General features: G+C 45.9%; 1 protein-coding gene across 1 annotated transcript in view; it reads right to left on the bottom strand.

Annotated features, from left to right (window-relative positions):
• Positions 1-14,566, bottom strand: part of LOC133229470 (cationic amino acid transporter 3-like) — a 58,981-nt gene extending 44,415 nt beyond the window's left edge. The window contains exons 1-7 of the mRNA XM_061385838.1: positions 14,067-14,566; positions 13,326-13,484; positions 11,375-11,564; positions 11,078-11,217; positions 10,712-10,925; positions 10,406-10,545; positions 10,202-10,304 (exon numbers count right to left, since the gene is read on the bottom strand). Coding sequence (XP_061241822.1) covers positions 10,202-10,304; positions 10,406-10,545; positions 10,712-10,925; positions 11,078-11,217; positions 11,375-11,564; positions 13,326-13,484; positions 14,067-14,445 — 1,325 coding nt within the window. The 5' untranslated portion in view covers positions 14,446-14,566. The remainder of the gene's footprint in view (positions 1-10,201; positions 10,305-10,405; positions 10,546-10,711; positions 10,926-11,077; positions 11,218-11,374; positions 11,565-13,325; positions 13,485-14,066) is intronic.
• Positions 14,567-14,858: the final 292 nt, after the last annotated feature.

Here is a 14,858-nt window from a genome sequence, read left to right as displayed (position 1 = left end):
CCAGCCAAGAAACCTAGAGAGAAAAGTTTTCCACCCCTACAGAAGCAAAAGCCTCTAACACAGTGCCAGGTACACAGTAGATGCTTAATTGGTATAAGTTTAATGGACAGAGTGGGTTCCTCTGGTGGCTCAGATGGTCAAGAATCTGCCTGTAATGCAGGAGACCTGGGCTCAACCCCTGGGTTGGGAAGATCCCCTGGAGGAGGGAATGGAAACCCACTCCAGTATTCTTACCTGGAGAATCCCATTGACAGAAGAGCCTGGAGAGGTACTGTCCATGGGGTCACAAAGAGTTGGACACGAGTGAGTGATTAACACACATGCACACACAGAGAATTGGACAGGGGAGACTGGAGGGCTACAGTCCATGGGGTTGCAGAGTCGGACATGACTGAAGTGACTTAGCATGCTCAATGTACACTCGCACAATTGGATAAGAATGCTTGTTTCTGAATTGAAATCAACCAGATCAGCTGGTTCAAATCCAGCTCTGCTCTGTATTAGCTTGTGTGACTTTGCACAAGCTTTGCACCACTCATTATCCTCTTTTCTTCTACAGAACTGGGGAAAATGTGTTATTATTATTATAATTTTCCCCTCCCTTCCTTTATAAGTGTGCCATGACTCTCTGAGTAATCCGAGATCTCAGACTCCATACATTGCTTTGTCAAGGATGCTGAAACCTGGCAGATTTATACCTCACTGCCTGCAGTGTGAAAAGAAATTAGAACTCTGAGTCTGGGCAGAAGGAGACGGAATTTGTAGGAGGTGTAGCCCAGCTCAGTTAAAGCATCAAACCACACTGGCCTCCTGTCTTGCTGAACCTGCTCACAGCACCAGTTGTCTCACTGTATCTCACTGTGCACACTCTTTGCTGAACCCAGAGTAAGCAAGGCAGGAGCAGGAAAGCTGGAAGAAGACTCAAGGAGCCGGTGGAACTGCAGACGTGTTTATTCTCTCCTGGCTGATGCAGCAGCCATAACATCATGTAACGTAGCCCTAATGTGGACATAACACAGCCATAACACAACCCCACCTCCAGGGCTTTCCAGGGGGAGCTTATCTATATACTTACAGAACAAAAGCCACTGGTGGCCAATCGAGTACCTTGTGACAGGCATGTGCAGTGCTATAAGTAATCTCGGCTGTTACATAATCATTATTTACAAAACATGGGGCAAGAGCGAGAGGGCTTGGGGTGAGAGAGACTGACTGCACCATCTTGGCTAATTTGCTCTTTCCCTACAACTCCCAAGTGCCTAGAGGGAAGTGGGGACTAACCTTCATTCTGAATCAGAAATGACAGGACTCTGTTTTGCTGCTCCTTTGGGGTTTGAAATGTCTCCTCACTACACTGCTCTGTAGGACTAGGCTGACCCAGTGACCACCAGTTATTGTGAGGGGGGGTCTCTGCCTAAGGGTATTCAAAAGTCCAATGTAACATTTTGGTTGAGAGCAAGTATTCAAAAATCCAGGGAACTAGGATTAGAATCTTGGCTTCCCCACCACCACTGTACCTCTGCACAAGTCATTTACTTCTCTGGACCTCTGTTTTCTTCTTTGTCAAATGCCACTGGTGAGCCCTTGGGAAGTGTTAGTAGGAATGCAAAATGGTGCAGTTGCTATGGATAAAGTACGATAGTTCCTCAAAACACTAACGATGGATTTACCATGTGATTCAGTAATTCCATATCTGGGTGTACATGCGCAAAAAAATGGAAAATAGAGTCTCAAAAAGATATTTGCACACTCATGTTTACAGCAGCATTATTCACAGTAGATAAAAGTTGGAAGCAACCCAAATGTTCATCCATGAAGGAATGGATAAACACAATTGTGGTCTATGTATACAGTGGAATATTATTCAGCCTTTAAAAGGCAGGAATTGCTGACTCATGCAACAACATGGAGGACCCTTGAGGACATTATGCTAAGCGACATAAGCCATTCACCAATATACAAATAATGTATGATTTCATTTCTGTGAAATCAAAGGAGGAGTTAAAGCCATGGAGACAAATGCAGAATAGTGGTTGGCCAGGGCCTGGGGTGAAGGCAAATTAGGAAGTTATTGTTAAATGAAGGCACCGTTTTAAAATGTTTTAGAGATTGGCTACATAAAAATGTAGATATACTTAACATTATTCAACTCCATACGTATTAAGTTGGCCAAATTTACACTATATGTATTTTACCATCATTTAAAAAATTGCTGCCCATGATAAATAACAACCAGCTTCACACAGTTACCGGGTGCAGCAAACCCCAAAATGACTGAATATGTCACCATGCCTTCATCTCCACATTTACCAAAATCTGTGGATGTCCAAGTCCCTTACAGTTGCCCCAAAGTCAACAGAACAAAAACCCATAGATTCAAAGGGCCAGCAGTATGCAGGAGACTGAAATCAGTGGTCCACATCATAAGCCCTATACAAGGGTTGTGGTTGTGTAGTGTGCCTAGTCGCTCATTCATATCCAACTCTTTGCGTAATTAATCTCGAATATTATTTGAACATGAGTAAAAATTGTCTTAGAGCCTCAGAGCACTGATCCATCCCCCCTACCTTTCCTTACACACATACACACATGCACGCACACACACACAGTGCAGACACTTTCATCTAGGAAATGGGTCTCTCTACCCTCAGGCTGGAGCCAGGCTGACCCCCTGCACCCTGGGATTGCAGAGGTCTCTTTGGGAGGACATGAACTCAGCGCCCAGTCTCCTACAGAAGAGGGTAACCTGAGACTTACTGGATCCTGGGAGCAGAGCCTGGAGCACTGGGTCAGTCAGGGAGGCTGAGGTTAAGCCGTGCGGGGCTGGAGCTGAGACATCTCCAAGAACTGAAGTGGGGAGTCCTGAGCACAGAAGACGGTCCTCATCCCTGGGTTGTTGGGGTGGAGATGGGGCTGGGTGGGCGGGGAGCATCTGCAGTGTTGCTATCAGCCCTGACTCCTCTGTGGTTACCCTCAGGGGGAGGTTCTGAGAGGTTTGTGTGTGTGTGGGTGTGGTAAAATACCCATAACATAAAATTGATCATTATAGCCATCTTTAGGTTTCCAGTTCAGCTGTGTTAAATACCTTCAAATTTTGTGCATGCAGACTCCAGGACTTTTTTCATCTGGCAAAACTTCAACTCTGTACCCATCAACAATTCCCCCATCTTCTTTCCCAGTTCCTGACATTCACCATTCTACTTTCTTTTTCTGAGTCTGACCACCCTAGGTGCCTCGTTTAGGTGGAATGATGTAACACGTGTCCTTTCCTATCAGGTTTATATCACTTAGTAGAATATCCACTAGGTTATTCTCTGTCATAGCATGTGTTAGAATTCCCTTTCTTTTTAACACTGAAGAATATTCTCTTGTGGGTATATACCACATTTGGCTTATCCATTTCTTGGTCAATGGGCATTTGGCTTGCTTTCATGTTTTCGTTATTGTGAATAATGCTGCAACAGGAGTTTACAAATGTCTCTTCCAGGGTATGCTCTCAATTCTTTCAGGTATATTCCCAGAGGTAGAATTGCTGGATCACAAAGTTCTAAGATTTTTATCTGCTTGTGATGGAGAAGATGAAAACATATTGAGGAATGGGGAAGTCATTCTGGCTTATCCATGGCTTAGCCTGAACTGTGTGTGAACTAAGACAGCCTGTCTGACCCTCACAGCTCATCTGCTTTAACTATTGAGGTTAAGAACGTCTGTTTTGAAGATAAGAATGAGCAACTCCCTTCTCATGGCGTCCATGTTAACACTCCCTGTGAGATAAGGTTCCCTTCCTGGATACCAGGGAACTGCTGTCTCACTGTCTCTGTACCAAGTCTCTCTCTTTTGAAACCTTGAAGAAATGCACCCCATCATGAGTTCTTTGTTTGGGTGAGGTGTGAGATGATGCTGGACACTACCCTTCAGCAGAGCAGTTTCTCAGAGCTAGAGGGACATTGTCTCCCTTGCTATAGTCCTCAATTTGGCTCAAAGAAAACTCTTTCCTATTTTTATTACAGATTGTTTATTGCTTATGTCTGTGGACATAAATTCATTTGATCATCAAGGATCCCGAGAAGTAGGGGCTGTTAACTCGGGGACCACACTAAACCCTCCTCCTTCCCATTCCTCTTACACTACTCAACCTCTCACATTCTGCACATGACCTGAGAGACTCCAGTGTGGGGGAACTCCCAGGTCCAACTGTGTGCCGACCAGAAGATGGGGGCTTAAAATCTCTGCTGTTAATTCGAGCAACAAAAGCATTTAATGAGCATCACACCTGCATCCAGCCTTGCACAAAGGGATGGAAGAGGATAAAGGAGAAGGTGTCCTCCTCGTCCACTTCTTCAAGGAGTTCTGTTTGCTGGGAGAGCTGAGCGCCATGGCAGGGAAAGGAAATAATCTAAGAGGTCATGAGATTTTCTCTTGAGGAAGGAAAATGCCAGAGCAGGAAGTGGAGTGTTAAGGGGACAGAGGTACTGGTGAAGGGTTGACTAGATTCTGATCTGCATCAAGGGACTCTCATGCTAAAACACTGGGCATGTGTGTGTGTGTTCAGTCATGTCTGAGTCTTTGTGACTCCATGGACTGTAGCCCACCAGGCTCCTCTGTCCATGGGACTTTTCAGGTAAGAACACTGGAGTGGGTTGCCATTTTTCACTCCAGGGTATCTTCCCAACCCAGGGATCAAGTCCATATCTCTTGCATCTCCTGAATTGGCAGGTGACTTCTTAGCCACTTGAGCCACCTGCAAAGCCAAAACACTGGGCACAGACCATCAAAACAGAATTAAATGTAGTGATTGACTCCTAGAAGAACGTTTTTTTTTAATTGAGTTATAGTTGACTTGCTGCTAAGTTGCATCAGTCGTGTCTGACTCTGTGCAACCCCATAGACTGCAGCCCACAAGGCTCCCCCATCCCTGGGATTCTCCAGGCAAGAACACTGGAGTGGGTTGCCACTTCCTTCTCCAATGCATGAAAGTGAAAAGTGAAAGTGAAGTCACTTAGTCATGTCTGACTCTTAGCGACCACATGGACTGCAGCCTACCAGGCTCCTCCATCCATGGGATTTTCCAGGTAAGAGTACTGTAGTGGGGTGCAATTGCCTTCTCCTCCAACCTCTCTATGAACTACTAAATTCTACCCAACCAGACCCAACTGAATGAATGACAGAAGGAGAAAAGGCTATCAATGCTTTAACATCTGCGGTAGCCCAGGCTCCAGCAGTAGGCCATCCTAACTATAAATTGCCATGTTTAAACATTGTGCATTAAGATAGAATACTTGCCCTGGGTGTATTAACTCAGAAACATGGTGACCAGCATTGACTCACTGGCTATTCTAGCCCAGCAGTTAGATTTGTAACCAATCGCTGGTTCAGCCGCTCATCACTCAACAGACAATAAAGCAAGGAACAAGCTTCCGCAGAGAGGAATGATGCTTTATTCAGAAAAGCCAGCTATCTCAGGAGAAGGTGGACTTGTGTCCATACCAGTTCTTCTCAGCCATGACAATCTTTAAAGTGAAAGTCGCTCAGTCGTGTCCGACTCTTTGTGACCCCATGGACTATAGAATCCATGGAATTCTCCAGGCCAGAATACTGGAGTGGGTAGCCTTTCCCTTCTCCAGGGGATCTTCCCAACCCAGGGATCAAACCCAGGTCTCCCACATTGCAGGTGGATTCTTTACCAGCTGAACCAGAAGGGAATCTTTAAAGGGAAGATGATAATGCCTCAGTTAATCCTTTAGGCAGGAGGTCAGATTATCTGTCATTTATCTGTTGCTGCTGACTTCTCCTTGTCTTCCCTGGGACACTATCTTACTCAGGAGATCCACCTGCAACTGGAGGTTCTCTTGCCCTCGTGGTCCACCTGCAAATTTACTAAGGGGAACCTAGGGGTAGAGAGTCAGTCATTCTTTAACTACTTAATTCTTCATTCTTACTCCTTATAATCCAGGAATCAGCAGGTTAGGTGAGGCATTGTGCATAATTAGAAAAGCAGAAAGTTAAATGTTGCCTAATGATCTCATCCTTATGATTAAGGTCTAAGGAAAATAGGGATGAGCAAACAGAAACGGGCAAAGGAGTGGTTTATAGTAGGTATATTGGGGCTTTTTAGACAGGATTCTAAGCACACTGACTAGACTGCAGTGTAGTATAAGCATAACTTTTATGTGCACTGGGAAACCAAAAAAAAAAAATGTGACTTTCTTTTATGTCAACTCTGTAGAAGCAAAAGAATCCACTTGCAATGCAGGAGACCAGGTTTGATCCCTGGGTCAAGAAGATCCCCTGGAGGAGGGCATGGCAACCCACTCAAGTATTCTTGCCTGCAGAATCCCATGAACAGAGGAGCCTGGCGGGCTACAGTCCATGGGGCCACAAAGAGTTGGACACAACTGAGAGACTAACACTTTCACATAACTGTATGAACTCATCACTTTGGGTCATATCATTTAATTGTTACAGAAAGTGCATCATTTTGCTTCCTGGAGAATTACCCACATTCTGGTTTGGCTGATTTTGGGGGTGGGAGGGAGGGGGGCCCTCACTGTGAGGCATGTGGGTTCCCCAACCAGGGATTCAACCTGTGCTCCCTTGCAACGAGGAAGTCCCTGGGTGACTAAGTTTTCAGCTTAAATGTGAATCTATCCCTAATGTCTGCTCTGAGCTCCTAGGTGATCTAGGGTGCAGGCGTGCAATGCTTAGTCACTCAGTTGTGTCCAACTCTTTGCAACCCCATGGCCTGTAGCCCACCAGGCTCCTCTGTCCATGGGATTCTCCAGGCAAGAATACTGGAGTGGGTTGCCAAGCCCTCCTCCAGGGGATCTTCCTGATACAGGAATCAAAACTGGGTCTCCTGCATTGCAGGCAGATTCTTTACCATTGGGCCACCTGGAAAGCAATTGATGTAGAGACTTGATTAATTCTGAGTCAACTTTTCATCAGGACTATTGTATGGGCAGTGTTCTGGGTTGCCTATCACAGTACGTTGGGTATCACATGATATCTGGCTTTCCCACATCAGTAAGGGATCAACAACAATCAGGTGATGTCAACTTTTCCATCAAAGTTTCACCTGACAGTCTCATTCTCCATTCATTGCTTCCTAAGTCAGTAATTTCAATAGAACTTGCAAGGTAGTGACTTTCCTAATTCTATTCATTCTCCTCCATCTTTGTTTAAATTCATCTAATAACTTGTACTTGGTTTCTTGACCTCCATATCTCCATATCTCCTTTACTCCACTTCAGTTGTTCCCACAAACAATCCTCTGCCCCATTATTACCAACTTCTTGCATGTCTGTAATCTCAGTTTCAAACATTATGTTCTGCAGCAGCAACTTTCTGTCCTGTCTTTCGAGGTTTTAGTTCAACCTTACTGGAACCATTTATCAACCAACAATTACATATGACCCCTTCCCCCCACTTCTAACAATGCAGGAAGTTTTCTTTTCCTATTAAGAGGTTTTCTTCATGAGCACTACTGTGTGACTCGAGGACTCTGGGATAGAAAAGTAAAGAAAACCAACCATTTACACTGTTACACTTTGTCTCAACAAAGCTTGGAGAAAATATCAAAATGATCACTTCTCTTTATCATTATGAAATGATCAACTTTATTTTTTTTTCCATGGTAAACATTTTATTTTTCTACCTTAGTTGCTTATGGGGGTAAAAATAAAACGCCATTAGGGAGAAGCACAGATGAACTATTTATGGAGATGAGGAAAATTCACAATGGCTTGAACGTCTGTGAGCTAAGTATACTAGCATAAGTTCACTAAAGCAAAGCAATTCACAGCAGAACAAAACAAGCAGGAAAAAAAAAAGCCATACAGATTTTGAAAAATAGCATCTATGAAAAAGTCTGTGGGAAAATAAAAGGAAATTAACCAATGACGACATCAAGCATCTTTAATGAGGTGAGCCAAACTGCACACATTGGGCCTAAAGGATGTGTGTGCATGCTTGTTGCTAAGTCGTGTCTGACTCTTTGCAACCCCATGGGGCCCGCCAGGCTCCTCTGTCCATGGGATTCTCCAGGCAAGAATACAGGAGTGGGTTGCCATTGCCTTCTCCAAGAAATGATCAACTTTATCTATTGCTATTCTTTTGAACAAAATCTAATTTGTCTGATAGCAATATAGCTACCCTAGTTTCTATTGTTAATATTTGCACAAAATATCTGTTCCCTTTCTTTTACTTCTAGCCTATTCATGGGCTAATATTTATGTGTAACTCTTTTAAAAAATCTTATTTGTTTCTTTATTTGGCTGTGCTGGGTCTTAGTTGTGGCCTGTGGAATATTAGTTCCCTAATCAGGGCTCAAACCCATGCCCCCTGCATTGGGGGCCCAGAGTCTTGACCACTGGACCATTAGGGAAGCCCGTAAAGTATAACTCTTGACATAATACATAGTTACCTGAGTTTCTTTCCCATGGGGCAATCTCTAGTTCTTATTGGAAATAAGTACAACAAGGTGCTTCTTATGTGCAGGCTCATATTTTATTTCTTCCTCTATTTGTTAGTTACATCATAGTACTTTCTTTGTAAAGATTCATCTTACTACACACTTATGAAGCATGCAGTTTTCTGTATGCATATTAAGCTTTAAAACATTTACTTAAAAATTATACAATAGCAAAGTCATTGTGTCCATTGGCAATAAATACTAAATATTTATACTAAATACTTTCCACCTTCACAGTCCATAGAGGCTCAAATCGCGCCTTGAATCAGCAGATACCTCCAGTGTATGGAGGGGTCCACACAGCATCTATTTCCTTTGGCTAAGATGCTTCATCACTAGGGGTGTTTTAGTCCAGAGTCTGGGAGGTGGAGGCTGGTGTCTATGGCTCATTGTTCTCCTACAAGCTGTGTTGGATCCCATATCCAAAGTATATGGCAAATCCTAGTAGAGAGATGAGACAATAAGAAGAAAAACAGAGGCTCTCCTCACTTATGAATACCCAGTAAGCCTCCTATTATGGCGTATGGCACAGTTTAGGGAAGAAGTACTTAGAAGAGGATTGGGTTCAGTCACCCAAGAAGCCTCTTCACCCTAGACAGTCACTCACCAATGGCATTCCAGACACCAAATAGGGTCCAGGTCCAAGTAGTCATCTGCATCATCAGATAAACGTTCAGAAAGATGCTCACCAGTGGGAGGACAGGCAGAGCAGGGACCTGCAGGCAGAGTCAGTTCATCCCTGAACACAGCCCAGACACCTGAAAGGGAGACCTTTCCCCATGTGGGCGAGACAAGTTCAGTCCAATTCAGGCTTTGTGTTCCATGCCTATTGAGCCTGGTTTGTAAGCACTGAGTGTGGATCAGGGAAGAGTCCATTGGTTTCAGCAACTCCCCTTTTTTCTTGGTCCAGCAAAGGATGTTTAGACCTCAAAGCACACAGACTTCATTCACTCAAGGTGGATACTTTGGCCACATAAGGTCACCTTATCCTGAACGTAAGAGGACTTGGGCTCTGGGGCTGCCTCCAGATGATGACCGTGATCCCAGTGATGAGCAGCAGCAGCACAGCCACTGTTGTGAGCACGGGGTCTCCAGAGAACACATGTCTGGGCCACTGAGCCAGGATCAGGCCCAGGATGGTCAGCAGAAGAACTGCAAGGGTCAAGAAGAAGGAGAACAGGCTGGACCCAGAAGACAAAGATGTCAGGACCTCAGGTCACACCCCTCCCTGAAACCACCAACATCAGGAAGGGCCATCATATCTCCAAGACTACTCAACTGACAAAATACACACTCTCACTCCATCCAGTCAATTTCAGAATACAAATAAAGGGAAACCCCACTGCTCACCAAGCAGGAAGGCACATCCAGAGACAATCTGGACAGATTTCTGGGTGAGGGTGATGCTGGTAGGGAACCACAGGCTCCTTAGAATGTTTGAGGTTCCTGCTTCAGGTTCAGATTCCAAAGGACTTCCTTCAAGTACACACTCCATCTCAGTTTCTTCTTCCGTTTTCTTATTCTTACTTAAATTCTGATCTGGCTGGTACCTGAATTAGAGGTTTAAAGGCAATATTAACAGCAGCCACTATTCACACAATATCAGATTGTCTATTCCACTTCTTTCTTCTATTGAACAATCAGAAGGCAGCATGAAGACACAGACCAGGATGACCTCCCCATCATCCCCATGACCCCAAGCCCCCCGATCAAGGTGTAATGGGGTCTCACCTGAGAGCAAGGACTGAGAAGGACACCATGGAGTAAGCGAGCAGGGACACAACTGCCATGAGGTTTGCAATGTCGCTGAACTCAAAAAGTAATGCCATGATCCCTAGAATGGGGGAGCAAAAATGCCAGGGGTGGGATTAAGAAACCACTGGAACTGCACTTAAGGGAAATGGACCAAGGAAGGAGTGAGTTTTGTTTATTCACCTGCAAGGTTTCCAGAAGACATGATGGCCATGATGGGGATTTTTGTGTGACCATAGACCCGGACAAGTGCCCGGAAAAGGAGCCCATCCTCTGCCATTGCACGAATTAACCGAGACATGGGGAACATGTCACCTAGGAGGCTGGGAGAGAAAGTGGAGACACGTGTGAGGACGTGGAGAAGCAGGGGAGACCAGGGCATGCGCTCCCTAGTCTGGAGCAAGATGTCTTACCCTCTCATCTCTCAGTCCCACGGGCTGGGGTGCATGAGCATCTGACAGTAGACGGGGAGAAACCTGTGACACTGACCTGGACATAAGAGCACAGAGGACGCCAACAGCCATGACATATCTGGCAGGGCCCCAGCCAACGTGGAGAAAAGCCTCAGGCAAGGGGTTATAGTGATGAATCTGGTGGTAGGGCACCGTGAGGGTGAGTGCCGCTGAGACAGCAAAATATGCCAAAAAGCACATGAGGAGTGAGAAGAGGGAGATGGAGCGCTGAGGCTTTAGGTCTCCTCTCTCTGCAAAAGGGGTAGAAGCAGCAGGTCACAAAAACACCATGGGGTAAAAGCACAGAACTGCCTAAAGCAGGCTAACCTTCTCCCAGCCTCTGTGCCCAAGGGCAGCTCAATCTCTGTCCAAACCCTGATGGGACACACGGTTACCACCTTACCTCTAGTGGTAATGTCAGCAAAACCGACAAATGCATAGAAACACATAGCTGCTCCTCGGACGACTCCCTCAAAGTCAAAAGGCACAAACCCTCCAGCACCTGGAGGGCCCAAGCTGTTGTGGGAGAAGGAGCAAGAAAGAATTTGGGTGAGGTGGGTTCAGCCATCACTTCTGGACTCTTCCCTCAATACCACAAACTCTGGAAACCCGCCATCTGGATCCACCAGCCTGGGTCTCTTTAGTCCCCACAAAATTCTCAGCTCTGACTCCCCTACACACACACAGACATTAATATGACCAAGGGTACCCTCCTAACCTATACATGAATACAGCTGTGGCCAATGTGTAGCCCTGATTCATGAGCTTCCAGTTGTGTGGGTCTCCCTTAATGAAGCCAGAGACGATGGTGAAGCTGAGAACCAAAATGTTGATGCCCGTGAACACTCTGTAAACCCAGGCTGACTCAGGAACTCCCAGAGCGAGTAGTACTGTAGGAGAGATGAAATATGAAACATGCACAGTAACGAAGTCCACAGAGACAGAGAGCAGCCTCGGCGGCTGGGGGTTGTGGGGGTGGGGTGGATGGACCGTGACTGCTCAGTGGATACAGGGTGTCTTTTGGGGGCAGATGAACATGTTTGAAACTAAAAGCAGATGATGGCTGGACAACATTGTGAATGTACTAGCGCCCCTGAATTGTACCCATAAGATAGTTAATTTCTTTTCTTATAATTTAAAAAAATTTTCATTTTATTTATATTTGGCTGTGCTGAGTCTTTGCTGCGGCATAACAGAATCTTTAGGTGTGGCGTGTGAACTCTTAGTGGCATCAGTGGGATCGTAGTTCCCTGACCAGGGGTGGAACCTTGGTCCCCTGCACTGGGAGGAGGAGTCTTGGCCACTGGACCACCAGGCAGGTCCTAATAGTTCATTTCTTATTGTGGTGATCATCTCACATAGGCAGGCCTATCAGGTCACCACTGTGGGATTTCCCTGGTGGCCCAGTGGTTGGGAGTCTGCTGGCCAATGCAGGGGACAAGGGTTCCATCCCTGGTCCAGGGACATTCCACATGCCAAAGAAAACTAAGCCCATGTGCTGTAACTACTGACCCCGAGCTCTAGAGCCCATGCTCTGCAACATTAGAAGCCCCGCAAAAAGAAGCCTGAGTATCACAGCAAATAGTAACCCATACGCTCTGTAGCTAGAGAAAACCTGTGAGCAGCTACAAAGATCTAGTACAGCCAAAAACAAAGTCACATTGCACACCTCAAACTTGCTGTGCTGTATGTCAGTTATATCTCAGTAAAGCTGGGGGAAATAGCAAAACAATAAATTTATGCTTTGTGAATTTCCTCTGAAATTAAAAAAAAAAAAAATCTTTGGTCTCAGTACCAAGACTAAAATATGTCAGTCTAAGTAAATGATTTTCACCTGGGATTAAATTTTATTCCCCAAACGTTTGGCATGGTCTGGAGACATTCCAATTGTCAGAATTTGGGGAGTGGGTTTCACGGCTATCTAGTAAGCAAAGGTGGGGGACGCTACTCAGCATCCAACAATGATTTTTTAAAACATCCTGAAATCACAGAACAGCCCGCCCTACCAAGGAATGAACTGGCTCAAATTGTCAAGAGGGCCAAGAGTGGGAAACGATCCTCCAGATCTTGCTTTCCCGTCTCTCATAACACAGACAGTCCTTCCAGTCCTAGTCCCCACCCCCAAGTTTTTCCCAACCTCAGCTCCTCTCCATGCCCTACTCAGTCCATCTTTTAAAAAAATATATTTTATTTAGTTAGTAATTGGCTGAGTTGGGTCTTATCTGTGGGATCTTTAGTTGTGACCCAAACAGCAAAGTTTGGGAATCAGTGGATAAGGAATCCACCTGCAATGCAGGAAACACAGGAGACATGGGTTCACTTCCTGGGTCAGGAAGATCCCCTGGAGAAGGATATGGCAACCCACTCCAGCATTCCTGACTGGAGAATCCCACCGACAAAGGAGCCTATTGGGCTATAGCCCAAAAGGTGGGACATGACTGAGCAACTACACACATACACACACACACACACAGATTCTCCAGTTGTACTGTGCAGGTTAAGGACTTGGGCCTAGTTGTTCTGCGGCACATGGGATCCTAGTTCCCTGACCAGGGATCAAACCTGTGTCCCCACATTGCAAGGCGGATTCTTAACCACTGGACCACCAGGGGAGTCCCCTCATCCCGTCTTATATCTGACCCCTGACTCACCCGCAAGCAGCAGCACCAGGCCCAGTGCCAAAAAGTCCGCATACGTGGCCAGCAAGTAGGGCACATGCAGAGGGAAAGTTCCCTCCAATGCCTGAGAGATGAGGTCCCCAATGAGGCTGTCAAAGGCGTACCTCCAGGCACTGGCTGTACACGCAGTGGCTGCAGCAGCAGAAGAATGAACATTCACAGACAAAATTGAACACCTAGTATGTGCCATGGGATGTATTTTGAAGGAAAAAATAGGCAAAACATAATCTCAAAGATTTTTTTCATGGGGTATCGAGAGCAGACTGGGATGATTCACAAAATAGGTCCACTATTTAATATATTAGGAGGAGATCAGTGTTTCACAAGGAAAGAAAACAGGGAAGTTGGATAAGGAGGGCTAAAAGATGAGGTATAAAATATCAAGTGGCAACCCTCCCCCCCAAAAAAAAATCACTCAAAGGCAACAGCTGAGCAAAGACTCCAATATAATGAGGTGATGAGCCTGTGGGACACGCCTCCCTCCCACCAGTGCCCAGTTTCCTTTCCTCCTCTTTCTTAGTCCAATTATTTAAGGAAAGCAGGGGAGAGCTGAATAGAATGAAGTTGTGGGGTTTTCCAGCTACTGTTACCCACTTCCCCCAACAAGTCAGGTAACAAAGAGCCCATGAATAAGACCGCAATCGCATCTCCCAGTTTCCTGACCTTAGCCCCACGCCTTTCCCCCACACCTGTCCCCTGGTCCCATCACCTCACCAATTAAAAATAACAGTATGATGTTCCAGCCAACGATGAAGGCCCAGAGCTGCCCCATCGTGACGTAGCTGCAGACATACGCAGAAGAGGAGCGTGGTACCCGGGCGTCAAGCTCCACATAGCAGAGCCTCGACAGCAGAGAAGACAGGCCGGCCACCAAGAAGCAGATGACAATCGCTGGTCCAGCTACGTACTTGGCCACTGCACCAACCGTGATGTACAGGCCACCTCCCAGGTATCTGCCCACACCCAAGAACACCAGTTCTGTGGCACTCAGATGAATCTTGAGATCATCAGACTCCTTTATGGTGTCTGCCCCTCGCCTGTGGGCCAGCTTCTGATCAAACCAGCGAACATACTGACACAGCGTCTTAGACATAGTTGAGGAGGCTACAATCTGCTGAGAAAACAAGACGCAGTCATCCAGATTGCTTATCCGTCCTAGACCCTAGGAGTTAAAGTCCATGAAGTACTGGAGTGATGAGGGGCAGCTGGTTAAAGGACACATCCTTTAACCATGGGCAAGTTCTCCATCTCTGAGCTTTGAATTCTTCAAACATAAAGAAGCCTCTTAATGTGTTTCAAAATTGCTAGAAAGATCGTTTAAAGAGAAGTGACAGGGAGCAGAATGCTGCTGCTGCTAAGTCACTTCAGTCGTGTCCGACTCTGCGACCCCATAGAAGGCAGCCCACCAGGCTCCCCCATCACTGGGATTCTCCAGGCAAGGACACTGGAGTGGGTTGCCATTTCCTTCTCCAATGCATGAAAGTGAAAGGTGAAAATGAAGTCGCT

This window comes from Bos javanicus, chromosome 18 (assembly GCF_032452875.1).
Source record: "Bos javanicus breed banteng chromosome 18, ARS-OSU_banteng_1.0, whole genome shotgun sequence".
Classification (NCBI taxonomy): Eukaryota; Metazoa; Chordata; class Mammalia; order Artiodactyla; family Bovidae; genus Bos; species Bos javanicus.
The sequence above is the reverse complement of the archived record's forward strand: the minus strand, read 5'-3'. Positions and strand labels throughout refer to the sequence as shown.